Source organism: Diadema antillarum, unplaced genomic scaffold (assembly GCF_040938485.1).
Source record: "Diadema antillarum isolate AM-2024a unplaced genomic scaffold, OU_Dant_1.0 scf00000156, whole genome shotgun sequence".
Lineage (NCBI taxonomy): Eukaryota > Metazoa > Echinodermata > Echinoidea > Diadematoida > Diadematidae > Diadema > Diadema antillarum.
In genome coordinates, this window is record NW_027271045.1 from 950,778 (window position 1) to 969,358 (window position 18,581).

Below are 18,581 nucleotides of genomic sequence, written 5' to 3' on the forward strand. Positions count from 1 at the left end.
ATTCATGGTCAGTTTTTTAAATGTTTATATGTGATTTTGTGTTTATGCTTCCCCATGAAACATGCTAAGGCAGAATCGCATTCTGCACTAATCACATTTCAAAATGTTGAATTTGGTCCAAAAAAGGAAAGCATAAACACAGCCAATGATTCTCTTTGAAATATTTGGGTCAAGGTGCCAAAGGTCAAGGGTCAAAGGTCTGAAATTGCACCTCTTCTCCATACCTTGGAGATTACTCAATGCATAAATTTAATCAAAGTAATCAGATATATACATGCATTACTGCACAATGATTTTGAAGGGAAAGATTTTGGCCATGGAGTTAGAGGTCAAGTGAACATTTTAGAATGTCACAATTTTTCCCCATATTTTGAAAATAGCGCAAAGTATTGTCATGCAAATGGATATTACCAGTTAGTACTTATCTGAAGAATAGAGGGCCATAAGGTCAAATGGCAAGAGTCAAAGGTCCAGTGAAAATGCTGAAATTCCCAAATACTTGCCTTCTTGTAAACGATTATTTTAGCCATTCATCCATATGAAATGATATTCAAGGAAAATAAACACTCGACATATTTGGGACAAACATGTCGTCTCACATTGTCAAGACATACTCTAGACTTATTTGGAGAGCCTGTGCTGTATGGTGGAGGCATACCAGTGACTATATTTTGTTGTTGTTGTTGCTGTTGCTAGAAAATTATTGAAATATAACTAGCTAATTGAGTTGTTTTCATGGGAGTTTGTTTTCATGGGAGTTTACCCCTGCAGATATACTGAAAAGAGCTTCTACATGTATGTGCTCTTTATACACAGAACTGTAGTTCTGACATGCAGTTGGCATTTTTTTTATTACATATTGGGAGACACCAGAATGAAGTTCATATTTCTCTTGCTGTTATGAGCCTTGTGTGTTTGCCTCCAAACTAAATGCCTGTTGAAAATTTTGTTAAATTGTGACTTACACTACTTAGGCTGTTGAACATGGTCAATTCAGTGTATAAGGAAATAACATTTAAGATTGATATCTTCCAAATTTCAATGAGTTAGAATCTGTTGTTTCATTGATAGGTGAATTATGAACTTGAATGTATGTCTGGTCTGTAAAAAGCATCCATTTGTATTTTGAACATTGAACATGAAGCTGAACTGACTCTGTTCAATTTATTTCCTGCTGCCTTCCATGGCATCTTGAATACTGGCTGCATATCTTGCGATGATCATAGATCGCAAGACAACCTGTATGGAAGTGCCCACTATTGTTGATGGGCCCCCTGCCATCTCAGGTGCAGATTGCCGCCCCTCTGAGGACTGCCACTGTGATGTAGACTCTCGCCAGAAATACAACTCTTCTCCAATCCCTTCCTTCAAGTTGGAAATTCACACAGGTCTTACATTGAGAACTTCTGTCAGAAATTTCTGTCCAACTTTCTCTGTTAAGCCTGTCTTGTGGTTCTTTTGGGGTATTCTCCTACAAAGTGTTCTTGTATTTTTGTTGTTTCACTTTTGGTGTTTTTTGTCGTCTCTGTCTGCCTGCATAGTAGAGCTGTGCTTTCTCTTCTGTACCTCAAAGAGCATGTTTTGGCCACTTGATAAAAGTGTTTCAGTCAAACCCACCTTAGTATGTCTGTGCTCGAATTGCGTTTCCCGATGTGGCTAACATTTCCCTTCCTCCTTAACTGGATGCCTGCCCAGTTGCCTGCGTAGATGTTCTTTGTTTATCTGAGTGCATAATATCCATCTTGTGTTTGAATGTTGATCAAACTAGTCATAGTACTGTAGTTGCAAGCAGTACGCATAGAGCACACATCAAACACAGTCTCCTCATTACTTAGAAGAAATCTCAAAGTTTGTTACAAATCATATCAATTGACACATTAATTAAGGAAGTAAATATTGCCTTTCAAACCAGTAACTGGACATGAAAAGGGGCCTTTCTGAACGTCAAGTCTCCAACCAGGCCATCACATTTTCAAGCTGGTTTATTCGTAATAGAACAACCTAAATCACAAATGATTATCAAGCCAGCAAACAAATGCATGCAGCCCTCACTTCCATAAAAAGCAGACATGACTTTGGCTCTTTGAGTTATACACATTTTTTTTTTCTTTTGGTCATGCTGTTGATAGGCTTTGTGTGTTGGAGTGAAATTCATCTTTTTTTTTTTCCATTTGCCAAAATTCAACTTTGATCTGCTGTCTTATGCACTGAATGCTATTTCACATGGTTGATGTTGTGCTCCTCTTGATACTAACCCTTTCACCATGCTTCTAATTTCTGTTATTGATCTAACAATAACAAACAAATAAGAACAAAATTGCTTGCAATCAATCACACCAAAGTGACATTCAAGTTGGTAGTCTGAAAATGCTGGTACACATAATAGCTTCATTACTATTTGGTTACCATGATCATGCTCAGTACTGCATCATCTCAAAGTAGAACAAAAAACAGCTCTCCTAGCTCACCATATGATTATGTACCTTATAAAATGAAGTAACATCATTTGTCCGATGATTTCATTATATGTGACCCGCTACAACAAAGGATCCTAAAGTCACTGATGGCTGAGCCGAGAAAAACGAGTTTGACGTCATCAAAATTGGTCAAAACTATCGGAATTCTGTTTCGCCATAATTTTGTAGTCTAATGTTTTGTCTATCATCTGCCAAAATTTCGGAACTAAATGATCAAAGGAAAGGCAAGAAATCAGAGTTTTTCTGGGCCTTGATTTTCCAACTTTCATTGTAACTGAAATATGTCCCAAGATTTGGATTTAGCGCTGCAGCTAGACTCCGCCCCTAGCAACGAGGGAGTGATCTTATTGGTCAGTGTGTGGCATCCTGATTACTGACTGATCATGCGTAGACCGGTAGCGCTAAGCTTGAATGAACATCCCGGAGGTCGCTATAGGAGCATACCTTCTTTGTCAAGCGGTGAAAACTGTCTCGCATCCCCTTGATCACGATAGCGTTGGAAGGAAAACTTTGAAGGCGTTTTTCTTGAAACTCTGATTTCCTCAACCACTTGACATGCGCTAATAAAATCATCGATATCTCCGCAATCGAGTACTTTTATGAGCTGTGTTATATATGAAATTAAAGTAGAAGAGTAAGGGAATTATGTCATACCATTTTCAGAAAATTGTCCTCTCCCAACTTTCGGATCCTTTTGTTGTAGCGGGTCACATATGCATGTGAGATATTTTAATTCTTGAGGTTACTTTGCCGTGGGAAATTTTAGAAAATTGAGAAACACACAGTCTACTAATAAAAACAATTTGGCACTGCATGTGTTTTGAATGGCAATGTATAGTAAATAAATATCTTTTTCAAGTCTCATGAGCTCCAGAGGCCCCCTGTTGGGGGAGGAGATGTATGTCTACATTACTGGATTAATTGCTAGTATTAAAGGAGAGTGATAGATGGTTAAATAGGTTGATAGATTGATAGATCAGTGTCTGTTGGATGAAGAGAAAGAACAGGAGAAATACAACAAAATGAGGAGAAAAAGCACTTGAGAACTGAGTGTTACAGGTATGTTGATGTTTTTCATCGTGTTTTGTGTGAAATATTTATCATTTTACCACTTTTAACCACTTTTAACATATTTTTTTTTTCTGAAGTACAGATGACAACAGTTGTTTTTGCTTGTACACTGTAGCATTTTAGTGTGAAACTGAAGTGTTGATCACTATCGGCATTAAGATATATCTAAGTTACATACAGTGTATATGGGCAGCTGAAATCATCGCCAGCTGAATATTAGTTGCATAGAACATTATTCCTGAAGAGAGAAAAGAATACCTGTACTGTCTATGATCAACACACATTTTGATTGTAGCTATTATCTGTTAGTAGCTATGATCAGGTAGTGCATGCTCCATGCAACTCTGATAGAAATGTATCTTTATCTTGATATTGAAATTACATCAATACAAATTTCATGGCATGCTAGTTGCACAGATGTTGGTAAATGATTTGAAATACCATTACATGTGATCAGTTCAATTACTTTTGTTTGATGACCACCTAACGAGTTGTCAATATGGACATGATCCCTGTTATGTGTATGTCCAGAGACTCCAACCCCAAGCACCTTCTGATCTGGAGATTCTCCCGCCTGAAACCCCTAGCAAACGGGATACTTCAAGTTGATTGATGTGCGCGAAGTTCCTTGCGGCCGGGGTCCAGGGCCGTGGAAGCTCTAGGGTTCCTATAGATGCTCTCTCGTGCTATCTAAGGCTTATTTTTCAACATACAAAGGCAACAAGTAAGAAATCTTTTCCAACGGGAGACACAGAGCCAGGGCGGGAGAAATTAAATCTCAAGCGGGAGAATGGGAGATTTTGCAAAAATGGGCTTTCGGCGGGAGATCTCCCGTCGAGAGCGGGAGAGTTGGAGTCTCTGTATGTCTGTGTGCCTAATGATAGTGTGAATAGTGATTTTTACCTGGAAAACACTAAAGTCATTTTTTAGTATATGTATTGACATATATTCCATGTTCCTTCTTTTAGAGAGCTCTGCATTCTAGTTGAAGTGTTTCATTTTGCTTAAAGGGACTGTACAGTACTGGTTGAGGTGGGGATTCATGTTTTGAACAATCCTGATAGAGGTAATGAGAAACCTCTTATGAAATATGAAAGAGCATGTATGATTTTAAGAAGGATTCAACGTTTATTTGATGAAAATTGGTTTTCAAATGGCTGAGATATAAAAAAAAAGGGATAATAATAAAAGGAGACAGAGGCATTCTCATACTTTATGTCCCCACCTCAAGCTCACTAAACTTGCATACTGTCCTTGCCGATATGTGACTGTGAGAAAGTAGTTCCGGCACGCGCCACACAAACCTTCGTTGATCATCTGCCACTGTGCGCTGGAGAGAGAGAGAGAGAGAAAGGGGGGGTGGGGACCTAAAGTATGAGTATAATAAGAGAGTCGAGGCTAGCTATCAAGGTTAAATGCGCGGAACGCGCATCAGCTTGCTTTGTTAGTGTGACTTGGGGGTGGGAACATAAAGTATGAGTATAATAAGAGAGTTGACTATAGCTATCGAGGTTTCTTAGCTATCAAGGTTAAATGCGCGGAACGCGCATCAGCTTGCTTTGTTAGTGTGACTGGGGGTGGGAACATAAAGTATGAGTATAATAAGAGAGTTGAGCTTAGCTATCAAGCTGAATTCGTATTAGGAAGACGGTTAGTGCGGCTTGAATTGAAAAACGGGGGAAAACGGGGTTTATGAATTATACGTGCTGATTACCGCACTACTATATTGCGAGGGGGGGGGACATAAAGTATGAGTATAATAAGAGAGTTGAGCTTAGCTATCAAGGTTAAATGCGCGGAACGCGCATCAGCTTGCTTTGTTAGTGTGACTTGGGGGTGGGAACATAAAGTATGAGTATAATAAGAGAGTTGACTATAGCTATCGAGGTTTCTTAGCTATCAAGGTTAAATGCGCGGAACGCGCATCAGCTTGCTTTGTTAGTGTGACTGGGGGGTGGGAACATAAAGTATGAGTATAATAAGAGAGTTGAGCTTAGCTATCAAGCTGAATTCGTATTAGGAAGACGGTTAGTGCGGCTTGAATTGAAAAACAGGGGAAAACGGGGTTTATGAATTATACGTGCTGATTACCGCACTACTATATTGCGGGGGGTGGGGGAAACATAAAGTATGAGTATAATAAGAGAGTTGAGCTTAGCTATCAAGCTGAATTCGTATTAGGAAGACGGTTAGTGCGGCTTGAATTGAAAAACAGGGGAAAACGGGGTTTATGAATTATACGTGCTGATTACCGCACTACTATATTGCGGAGGGTGGGGGGAACATAAAGTATGAGTACTGTATAATAAGAGAGTTGAGCTTAGCTATCAAGCTGAATTCGTATTAGGAAGACGGTTAGCGCGGCTTGAATTGAAAAACAGGGGAAAACGGGGTTTATGAATTATACGTGCTGATTACCGCACCACGTATATATTACACGGGGGGGGGGGGGGGGGGGGACATAAAGTATGAGTATAATAAGAGAGTCAAGGCTAGCTCTCAAGGTTACTTAGCTATCAAGGTTAAATGCGCGGAACGCGCATCAGCTTGCTTTTTTGATGTGACTGGGGGTGGGGACATAAAGTATGAGTATAATAAGAGAGACGAGGTTGTAGCTATCGAGGTTAATAACCCAGATGCTGATGATGAGACGAGACCTAGTTTCGGTTCACAGAATTCAAGATCCAGTGCGTTTGGAAGTCATAAAGCTGCGCTAGCGAAGAATATGCGCTCCTCAGATGAAGAGATGCGCTCTTAAGAGAAGACCACGCGCAATGATGATGCGCTCTTCGTGAGATGCGTCTTGTCTCTTAATGACGCAGTTATAAAAGTTTGCATTGGTTTATTTCATTTATATCCGCAAATGGTATTCCATTTTACCTTCATCTATTATTTTTAAATGAGTTGTGCTAGGTTCTGTATTCATTCCGTAACAATGGCTTTCAGTAAGCGGTTGCGTGATCCATCTGTCACCACGTTTTCGGATTTCTCAAATCCATGGAATTTCTTTGGATTGTTTGGCTCCTTGGAGGAGGAACAGGTATGGGAGTGGCTGCGGGACAATGGCCTTGTAGCGAAGTTGATGTTTTGCGAAGTGTGTGGTCAGCGCTGCACTTTACAAAGGAAAACAGACCGAAGATCAGGACATGTTTGGAGATGCCGAAGAAAGGGGGAACAACCACATGACAAAGTTTACTGCGTCACCAAGCACTCATTCTTCGAGCATACTCATTTCAATGTGAGAGACATCATGCTGTTCATGTGGTTATGGCTATTCAACCCCAGCCTGAAACAGGTGTCCAACATGTCGGGGGTTGGCTACTCCGTGTCATCAGTGAACTGGGCCAACTATATGCGGGACCTTTGCAAACAATTTATGCACGACCTATACTACGAAGAAACTGAGAAGTTACGAGGCGAGATTGAGCTGGATGAGAGTTTTTTCGGAAGAAGGTGTAAATTTCACAGAGGAAATCCAAACCCTGGGCACAAGGTTTGGATATTCGGCATGGTTGAGAGATCAACGAACAGGCTCATCATCTACCCTGTAGATCGTCGGGACGAGGCAACTCTCACCGCTCTCATTGAGAGACATGTTGAACCAGGTAGTCGTATCTACAGTGATGGCTGGTCCGCCTACTCCAGCCTCAACGACCGCGGCTACGAACACTTCACAGTCGTGCACAAATATGCTTTCCAAAAGCAGTACAGAAATGTCCTGAGCGGTGAAGTGATCAAGGTGCATACGAACAGAATAGAGGGGGCTTGGAAACACGCAAAGGACCACTTCAAGCGGATCAATGGAACCAGTATGGCCAACTTCGAGGCACATCTCGCGGAGATTGTGTGGCGGAACCGATCTGCATCGAAGAACGTTTTCCACACGTTCTTTGAACTTGTGAAGAAGTGTTACCCCCTAGATCGTCCCCGTCAACTTTGCTGCCGTGATCCTCTCTTTGACTCGTGGTCAGCTGGGAAACCTGGAGCGGAAGGGGACATGAACGATTCTGTCATTCGATGCGAAGAATCAGCAGAATCCGTTGAGAATCCGTCACCACTTCCCGTCGACATTCCGACACCACCACCTCCACCAGCGGCGTCGTCAACACCGATCCGCCCAAATCCCGAAAGCCGCCCACGCTATCAATCAAAGTCTAGATGCCCAAGCAACTTCGAGCCAATCGATGATGCAGGTGACAAGCTGAAGCGCCGTGGTCCCCGTCACTCCCATGTCAAACCGAAAAACCCGTACACCAAGGATAACTTCACTTCTAAGTTCGTGTGGTCATCTGATGACGACGATTTTGTGTCATAATTTGAACGCACATCGCATGTGCATCTGTTCCACTGATTGTTATTTGCTTCTTTGAATTCTTGGTGTTTGAACTTCTACTTTTATGGATTACCATGTATATCGGAATCTGCCCATTTCAAGATATGACAGGTAAGAATGAATTCGTTTTATCTATAGGTCTATTGTTTAGGTGACGTTAATAATCACAAAACTTTTATATATGAAAATAAAAAAGTAATATAAAAATATAAAAGATATTTGGACTATAAGAAATACAGTGGAAATTGTTTTTACGAAATATCTGCTGTTTTTTTTTTTTTCAAAGAGAGTAGAAGTTTTTCTATTAGAAAGACGCCCGATTGTAAAATACCCGAATTACAATTATCGTAATAAACGCAAGCGAAAATAAGAGAAGGTGTGAGTACGGAAAGACAGTTGAGATAAATACCGGTACACAATATCAAGGTTAAATGCGCGGAACGCACTATACAAACTTTCTTCGATCTGCTAGGGTGGGGGGGGGGGGGACCTAAAGTGTGAGTATAATAAGAGGGTTGACTAGGTCTTAAGCTATTACCAAAGTCTTTAGCTATCAAGGTTTAATGCGCAGAACGGCGCCATACATTCTGCTAAGATGGGGGGGGGGGGGGGGGGGAACATAAAGTATGAGTATAATAAGAGAGTTGACTTTAGCTATCAAGGTTAAATGCGCAGAACGGCGCCATACATTCTGCTAAGATGGGGGGGGGGGGGGACATAAAGTATGAGTATAATAAGAAGAGAGTTGACTTTAGCTATCAAGGTTAAATGCGCAGAACGGCACCATACATTGTGCTAGGATGGGTAGGGGGACCTAAAGTATGAGTATAATAAGAGAGTTAAAGGACAAGTTCACCTTCAGAAACATAAGGATTGAGAGAATGTAGCAATATTAGTAGAACACATCAGTGAAAGTTTGAGGAAAATCAGACAATTCGTTCAAAAGTTATGAATTTTTGAAGTTTTTGTGCAGTAACCGCTGGATGAGAAGACTACTGCAATGTATGTATAACTTAGATGTCACATGCGTACAACACTATAAGGAAAATACAAGGAGAATTTCACAAAATTCCATCTTTTGAAAAAAGTACACATTCCCCTGACTCGTTACCGACAAATGTTATGGGTAATATTATTCCCCCCGCCTTTAGAAAGAGGCAAGTCAAGCGCTCTTTTATTATGCGAAAAAAGTGAAAATATGTTGAATTTTCTTTTACATTTTCTTTATACTGTTGTACGCATATGACTCACAAGCTGTAGTAGTCTCCTCATCCAGCGGTTCCAACACAAAAAGTTTTAAAATTCATAACTTTTGCGTCGATTGTCCAATTTTCCTCAAACTTTCACTGATGTGTTCTACTATTATTGTTGCATTCTTTCAATCCTTATGTTTATGAAGGTGAACTTGTCCTTTAAGGACGCGCCATACAAACTGTTCAATTTTGATCTTCCGACGAAGAAAACATCAATACTTAGTGTAACGAGTAATGATGGACGCAGTGACCCAAAAAAAAAAATGTAGTCCGCGGATGAATATTACTATTGCGGAGGAATACGTTTGTGATGAGGTCCAGCGACACTGGTAACGTCTGAAATGGTAAGAATTACTGTTACCTCGCTTGAGGTGGGGACATAAAGTATGAGAATGCCGGAGACAGGCCACGCCTTTTACTAGGATCTCTTTGTTTCACCTTGTTTTTGGATGGCTCAGCCATTTCAAAACCGATTTTCATCAAATAAACTTTTGATACCCCTTAGATTTGCATGCATTTTGACATCTCATAGAGTGGTTTCTGAATATCTCGCAAAACGTTAAAAGCTAAATCCTCACCTCGACCAGAACTGTACACACCCTTTAAACATCCATTGCTTCTTGGTTCACCCAATTTTCTGCACATGTGTGCATGTGATACTGAGTGGGCTTACTGCAGCTATGAATTCTTGTGGCCACTTTGCAAATATGAGCTACATGCAGAAAGTAGAAATTAAACATTTACCAAGCCTGAAACTAACTACTAATTTGCCATGCTGGATGTCATATCTGTCTACTTGTGTGTACATGTAGGTACATGTCCTACTTGTCCTATTTCTCTTGACATGACTGTGCATGTGTGTGTGTGTGTGTGTGTGTGTTTGTTTAATATTATCATATGTATGCTGTTCAGACCACATTGTTACAACATATTCCTCCTTGGTAGTCATGAAGTGCCTTTAATGAAGTGGTGCATAATGTGCGAATAACCTCTTACAGAGGTGTTTAACATGCGTGTATACAGATGTCATACTACTTATTAACTACTAATACAGATTATTGTAATCTCAGTGAAATTTCTAGATATTTCTGTTGCATTGATTACCATAAAAACATTATGAAGATGCACAGTTTCAGTTTTTCAAAAGTTGAATGTGTTACACTATAAACCATATATTTCGTGAGTCTAAATTTTCGCGAATTGAGACTTTCCGATGATTTCGCGAGTGGTTAAATTCGTGACCGTGGAGTCCTTTACTGAACGCAGAAATGTGTACGCGTACATCCCAGTCATATCAGCATCAGAGTCAATGTTTTCGCGTGTCTTTCATTTCGCGAATTGCAGCTGACTCGCTTTCACGAAAATAAAAACCTCGCGAAATATTTGGCGTATACAGTATATTAGAAGACTCAGATGTGTTTTATCTGCTTGTATATCTTTATTTGTATGCCACATCTTGCTTTAGAAAGTCTGTTTCCGTAAGACTGCTGAGCTACAAATACCACATTAGACTTTCACAGCAATTCCTTGCCCTTTCTAGTGTCTTATTTGTTAAAAAAAAAGGTGAACATACAAGAAAGGAGATCATGAATTTTGGCCAATTGTGATCGATCATATTGCATCTGAGGTGGATTTGATATTCACATCCTGAATTGTAATTCATAGTCTCACTTGTTGTAGGCATGGTCATGTTATTTATAGATGCTACTTGTGGCGTAATGCACTGGGAAAAAAAAAGAAGAGTTTTATCTGTAGTGAAACATTTCCAGAACTTGGGCTATATTTCCTTAATTGCACAAATTTTTAACTGTTCTGGTTTGGTGATTTTTAGGCAGTTGTATGACTTTGTTGAGATTTTATTGGAATTTTTGTGTAGGTAGATGAGGACAAAGGAACAAAAAGAGTTGAGAGCGACAAAAATTATAGTTAAACCTTTAATAGAAAGAGGTACATGTCTTGACTTTGATATTTTGTGTCATGTCTGTAGCTCCCAATGAAGCAAGTCATTTGGAAGCCATCAACCAGGATGCATCTAGTGCCAGTATCCCAATAAGTCTGAATGGTGAGTGACAAAGATTTTTCCATCCCTATTCTCATATCAGAAATTACATCAAATATTTTCTTCTAACCGTTTTGTCGACCATATTGTGCAAAGGTGTAAAGAGTCATCAGTGAATATTATCCATGGCCTGCACCCACACACACAAAAAAACACACACACACACAAGAAAAAACATTTATTGTGAAATGAGCCTCAAACTACATGATAATAGGTTCATCAAGTCTGTTGAAATTGCAGATATACTTTAATCAAGATCAAGGTTCCTCCTGTAGATAATTTGTATGAGCTGTTGTGTTCCCTTCAGTTACATGCATAGTCAAATTCAAGGTTTATAAGATTAAGAGAAGCTATTAAATGTGACTCAGTAGATAAGATCATGGACTATCATTGTGTTGGTCCCTGGTTTGAGTCTCATGGGTGCAGAGGTTGTGCACCCAGGCAAGACACACTTGTCCTTACTGCTTCGTCCTTCAGAAGAGACTTGGAGGTCGCGTGGTTGCTTGCTGGAAAGCATTTACAGCTTCCTTGGTGGTCATAACAAATATACTCAATGCATGATTCAAGAGGCCTTGACCAAATTTGCTACGTGTATCTATTCCAAACAAGATTGATATCTCTTGATTCACAATTTCCTGCCACTTTATTGCCTCTTGTAGTTTTTGGGGAAAGTAAAGTTGTTATACAGGCAAGCCTGTCTATAGCAGCCACCCAAGGGAGACGAAAAAAGTGGCCGTTTTAGACAGGTGGCTGCTATAGACAGGTTATCCAACTGTGAGTGCATTGCCTACATGTACATGTATCATCGTTGTATACATCTCTTGTATAAGTACCGGGTACTTACATGTTCATGTATGTGTGTACATACATGTATGCCCACGTGTTTTTCATTCATTAAACATTGTCGGTGTTCTTGAAATAATTCTTGTTGCAAAGTAGCATGTGTACAGTCATGAACAAAGCTTGATAACACTACTGAATGAGCGATGAATGCAGCAGTGGCGATCACTGAACGTTGCCCATGAATGAATGGCATGGCTACTAAAAGCAGAAAAACATGCTGAATTATCAGCTCTGTGGCTGCTATAGACAGGTTAAAATCTACCAAGGGAAACAAAATTTGTGGCCGCTGACCGCGTTAGACAGGTGGCCGCTATACACAGGGTCTTTAACAGGGCTTTTCTCTCGCGGGGATTTTTCAGTGGCTGCTATAGACAGGTGGCCGCTGTATACAGGTTGCCGCTATGGGTTTGACTGTACTTTGTTTAAGTTGTCAAAAAATATCATCTTGCATGTGATCATATGACCTATGCAGATTTGTTTGTTTGTTTAGTTCCCCATGAAATGCAGTGATCATCAGCCATTATTATCAGCTTGTGACAAACAATTCACCATATTCCAATTCATATGCCAATATTCCAATCAGGCTGCAAGAAGGCATTCACAAATGCAACAGCCTACAACTATCATAAAACAAAAGCGACCAGAAGAAACCGTTGCATGAGTAAGTCGCATTTGCTCACATATGCTTATGCAAGTGGTTGTGGATTCGCATGCAATTGTTGTGTGACTGATCGGGAGTGGCTTGACATCAATCACAATTATAGCATGACCAATGGCATGGTCGTATGAGTGGACATGAGACCATGCAATCGCTTGTGCAATTGACTGAGACTGGAACAAGTTGTTGCGCAAGTGGTCGATCACCTCTGGGCTTGTCTGGATATTTAGTATGTTCAAAGTTCATACCAATTTATGTGACCGGTCACGACAGTCTCAAGTTCATGTGATTACCTGCAACAAATGGGAGTACTCACAAGACACCAAGCAATCAGTTGTGCAGCGCTCCCCCCCCCCCCCCACAAAAAAACCCCAGACAAACAAAAACAAACAAAAACAAAAACAGTTGCATGCTGTCGCAAACTGGTTGGAAACCAATTGTAAAAGACACTTTATACCAAGATTTGCCTGCAGTGAGCATCTACATATAGTGGGTAAACCATGACCACCCTAATGGTTGTAAAATGCAGCGTTTGGCGTTAATGAGTAACCATGTGCCATGCGTATTTTTGTAATAGTTGACATTTTATTGACACTATAAACCAACACTTCAAGTCAGTTTATTAGTCTTTTCTTTGGATTTAATGGTGGGGAAACAATGGGAAATTTACTCCAGAAACAGCACCTTTGCATCAGAACATTATTCTGAAAGGATTGCCTTTATTTTGTCATAATTGTTATGCTAAATGTGCACTTTCATCATTTTTTTTTTCTGAAAATAGATGTCAAATAGACTATGAATATATAAAGAATAAGACTTGAAGACACACACACACACACACACACAATTATTTAGATCTGCTTCTTTATGGTGAAATAAACCAAACACTATTTGACTGTTTGTGAGAGTGATTTGCAAATCTTAGTAAGCTGTAATTGCTTTCTGTTGTAAGGGAGAAATGATATTTTATCATGCAAGCTGTTATGTCAGCAAGGATAATATACAGTCCAACTAGCATTCAACAAATTATCTAACATCTATGTACGCATGGTTGTAAACAAATGTCAGTATTCTATTAATTACACAACATGGATTACACACTCTTAAGATCATTGAAACATACTTGAGTGAATGAACAGGAAATGTACTCAAGAAGGCTGACTTTCTTCATGCTGTTGTACCTTGAGAGTCAATTATCCAATGTGTAGGCAAAATACAGCTGACAAAAGCCAAGATGCAGAAATACACTAGAAGCACTATGTAGGCATTAGCTTTCCCAAGGAGCTATTGTACAGGGCTAATTTTTTTTTTTTTTTTTTTTACATTTTGTAAGTGGTAAAAATGAGATGAAATGGGTGGAAGAGGGTATGTAAGAGCAGTTCCACTTAGATAGTATGTTCCTTACATAGTTTTGCTTTGCAAGTTTGTGTACCCTGACCTGCAGAATAAAAGTAGAGACTGCCTTTTATTCACACATTCCTTTGTGTGTGTGTATAACCTCATTGACATATGTGCATTAAATTTTCGTCACACTTTTGTAATGCCTAGTAAATGTGCCTTGTTACTAGTAAGGTAAATTGTTTTTCTTCTGCTTGCAATGTAATTTATTGGGAGTTATTTAGTTTGTGCTGCAATTTTGAAATTATTCCAGGATGTTTTTTTCTTCTCTTTTTAACATTATTAGGACGTTTTTTAATGGTCTCGTGCAAAATCTTCAAAAATTCTCACTGGAAACATTTCTCTACTATCCCTTTCTCTCTTATTCTATTGTTATCTTAAAATCCCATTATAGACACTGATTTAATTATAAGTCAGTTGCATTTTACATGTGGTACTATTGTAGTGTATAAACCTTGTAATCTATTACAGTGTACATGTATGCATTTGAGTGTGTGTGACTCCAGGGCTCACACGATGAGCTTCATTTGATATGATATTCTGTGTATGCTCTTTTGTTGAGATACCGGTACATGTACCTTGAAATTTTGTGTGCTCAATACACTAACTGCAAACATGTACGCTACCTCGACCTTAGTCATGCCCTGATAGGGTTGTAGTTTCATTAAGATGCAGGCCCCTGTGACGTAGACCATTTACATTTTATTTTGATGTTAATTGAGGAAGTGCGCCGTCAGGTCACACTCATTACTTTGGATTAATGGTTGTAATTTTTATTAAAGATGCTTCATGGTGGCTGGTTAATTGACATGGCATGGTGATGGTCTTCTCATGCCAGGCAGGAAAATGGCCTTTAGTATGGGATAGGGGGATGCAGAATGTCAAAGATACGCATAGCATGGGAGTTTGACTTTGCCTATATATGGTCAAGTATCGAAGTTCTTCCAACAGCAACAACAAAAATCTCTTATAGCAGAGCTCTGTCTCATACAAAATTTATCACTTTTTTGTATGTGTGATATATAGTGTATAAGCTGTTATTTTCGCCTACAGATATTTTCACGAACAAGGTCATTGACATTTTTGCAAGATGTTGTTTTCGCGATTGACACGGAGCTGTCGTAAGTGTACTATTACACCAGTGCATGGGTGACATTTTCGCATGTTGTTTAATTTGCGGTCCAACAGTTATTCGCGAAATTCGCGAAAATTTAACCCTCGCGAAAATGACAGCTTAAACAGTATATTAAAATGCTCGAAGAGAACTAAATTTCTAAATATCAATGAGAGCTTCAGTGCATTTAAGTCAGAACATGTCTTGCCTTTGTGCCAGCTGTTTTCAACAGGTATAAATCTGTGAATCAGAGGGAATTTTAGAAACTTTGCTTTCCTATTACATTGAACCCAGTACTGTGCATTGGAAATAAGCAAAGGAATATGAATAGCTCATCAAACTACTGTAAAACTATAAATTTTTGCATGCATGAAACTTTCACAAATTACATGAAGGGCTAAGAGTCAAGAAAACAAAATGCCTGCAAAAATGTTAGTCTACACAATGGATTGAATGCCGGTGACAATTGGCAAAAGTCTCATGCCATGAAAAAGGCCATTGACTCTGAATTGAGAAAGTTCATGCTGCTAATGTTTCTGGTTTTACAGTATATATATTTGAGCTACATTTTCTTATGTTTTTAAGTTTGTTTTGTTGTTGTTGTTGTTGTTGTTGTGTTGGTTTTTTTCTTGGGGGGGGGGGAGCTCCTAAATGCAAACAATATACCATGGGTCATGAACATTCTCTGCCTTAATATTGTACAAAACTTACTGTGCATTGACACAATTATTGTCAGTGATTTGTGAAAACTCACTTGCAATTGTGTATATTTTGTCATTATAATGGAAACAATCCCAGCAGAGGTGGCTTGACAATGAAATTCTTTGCAAGAGGGCAAATTCTGAAGAGAATGTGATTGATGCATTGGAGTTATAATGTATGATATCATAGCAACATTCCATATGGAAATCCATTAAATTACCCTTAAAAATGAGAGACAAATATGGCTCGCTAAATATTTGCATGCTTGGGGGAGGGGGGTTCAGAAATGGCTAAATTATGTGAAGTAAAATTTAATTCAGTTTTGATGAGCTGCCTCGACTCCAAAGGAACTGTTTGTTTTCATCAAATTCTTGAAAGTAAAACCAGTTGAACTTGTAATTTATTTTAATGCACTTTGATAGTCAAGCAAAACATTTGCACCACAATCTATTATGGTCACTATGAATGCCGGTTAAGTACATAGTGTAATCATTTGTCCACCACGAAGCTTATTAAAATGCTATTCAATCCTTTTCAAGAATCCATTACTCAAACAGGAAATACTCTCAAGAGAATGAAAGCAGTGAAACAAAACAGAAATTAGTGTAAATTTGTTTAAAACAGGGAGGTGCACCTCCCTGCTTAAAATCAGACAAATATTGGGATTGTTTTGACACTTTGAATGTCTGTACATAAATATAGTCTCCAGTGGATGTAAGCTATATCACCTTGGTACACCTTTGTACATGAATTTTAACTAAATTTGTCAAATGAAAAATTTTGCCAATGACAAAGCTTAGATGAAGCACATAAAGTTCTGATTTGGCTATATTGTAACAGGAAGTGAAAGTGTGTAATTATGTGCAAATAACAATTTTTCAAGTTTGGGACATTGCAAAATAAATTGATCAGTACAAAATAAACAACCAAGCAAGGAATACTCTGCATTACAAGAAATGTCAAAGTGACATAATAATTTACATTTTGCACAGCCTGTTGGTAGGACATTATGTATAAATACAGTCTGTATGTAATACATTCACATTGTTGTTACTTTCTTTTTCTTAAATGCTGCTTGACTTTGTACAAATTTGCTGACTTAATATTCTTAACTACAGTTATCGACAGATAGATTTTACTCTCACATATCCTTTAGAGATCAGATATTCCATAAAGCATATCATCAGATCCAAATATTTTGACCAGTCCAAACCTCACTACCTCTTTTGCATCGTCATGTTACTGTAAAACACAATAATTCGCGGCATTAAATTTTTGCGAATTGAAGCCGACGGCCTTTTTCGTGGCATGGAATTTTCATGAGTTGCCGCTAACATTCAATGCGTAAAGTGTAGACAAGAACTTTCAGATGCATTTTAATTTCGCGAATCTTGACTCTCGTGAAATTGGAGAAAACATTCCTCGTTTTACAGTATTCAGGAAGCTTTCTCTTGTTCTCCTACCCAATAACCATTATATAGTATAATTCATTCTTAAATTGTGGAGGACGAGTCCTGAGTATACTCAGGCAAGCATTTATGGGAAATGCATGTTGTAGCAAAATCAAACTGCCCTCAACAAGTTAAAATGAAACTATTTTACAATGCTGAAGTCAGATACCTTCACAGACAAGAATATTTCCAACAAAATTTAATGTGAGTAATGTGCAAATCATATTCTAACTCAAAATTGTTGAAAGTTTTCACAATGCAATAAGGGTTTTGTTTTGTTTTTTGTTTTTATGCCAAGAAGCTGTGTGACATGTGTTCAGCCCATGTTGAGAACACAGAGTCTCACAAACATCTAGTTTTGAGCGGATCATGTAGAAGTAGCTTTAATGCTGAAGTTTTAGGACAGAATTCTTAAAGATAATAAAAAGTTTTGGTACCTCAAAAGTTTTCCCTGAATTTCCTTGTCTTAGTTTGTGTTTCAGGTTAAAGTACATTGACTGTGAGACTTACTCGCCCCAAAGTGCTCTCATGTCTTAGTAATCGTGCAATAAATGTTTCGTACCAGAGCCGCCGCCGTACGGCGGCGAGGTAGTACATTGTATTGTACGAAACCACTGACTGCGACCAGCAGCGTGCAGCCCCATACACATAGCTAACTGCGACCAGCAGCCCCATACGCATAGCGTAATGGGGCTTCGCATTGTAGCATTCAGGATCATGACAGATTTAGTATCGTGGGTAAATGTCAACTTAAAATCCAAAAATTTCTTCAATTTGAAGACTTACCAATTAAGTTGAAGTATTGAAAACAGGCTTCGGACAACGTGTGGTTCTGCCAATAGTCCCTTTCTCTTCGAATTGATGACTGAATGTGACTCGGTCGAGAGGACCTTGGGAGAGCTACATACATTGAATAGTACGGCCAGCGCATGCGCACACAAACATCTTATCTGTTCATGGATTTGAAATTTGTGAGCATGTGATGTGTTCGCATCGCATGCACTGGCTGTAGTATTCAGTGTACAGCTGTATGTAGCTCTCCCAAGGTCCTCTCGACCGAGTCAACTTAATTGGTAAGTCTTCAAATTGAAGAAATTTTTGGATTTTAAGTTGATATTTACCCGGATTGAAGTAAAATCAGTTGAAACTACTCAAATACTGATCCAGATTGTCAAGGAAACAATATTCCCCAAATATTCACCATCCTAATCATATTCAATCA

At 38.9% G+C, this 18,581-nt stretch overlaps 2 protein-coding genes across 2 annotated transcripts in view; both read left to right on the forward strand.

The window, feature by feature from the left end:
- LOC139722082 (1-phosphatidylinositol 3-phosphate 5-kinase-like) overlaps positions 1 to 18,581 on the forward strand; it is a 106,276-nt gene that overhangs the window by 24,322 nt on the left and 63,373 nt on the right. The window contains exon 12 of the mRNA XM_071633403.1: positions 11,122 to 11,196. Coding sequence (XP_071489504.1) covers positions 11,122 to 11,196 — 75 coding nt within the window. The remainder of the gene's footprint in view (positions 1 to 11,121; positions 11,197 to 18,581) is intronic.
- On the forward strand, positions 6,484 to 7,899 carry LOC139722043 (uncharacterized). Its single transcript, XM_071633365.1, has one exon. It carries the CDS (start codon positions 6,484 to 6,486, stop codon positions 7,861 to 7,863), a length of 1,380 nt encoding a protein of 459 aa, XP_071489466.1. The 3' UTR covers positions 7,864 to 7,899.

Excerpts from the sequence above, each read along its gene's own strand:
- LOC139722043 (XM_071633365.1), top strand. The coding sequence starts at position 6,484 with ATGGCTTTCAGTAAGCGGTTGCGTGATCCATCTGTCACCACGTTTTCG.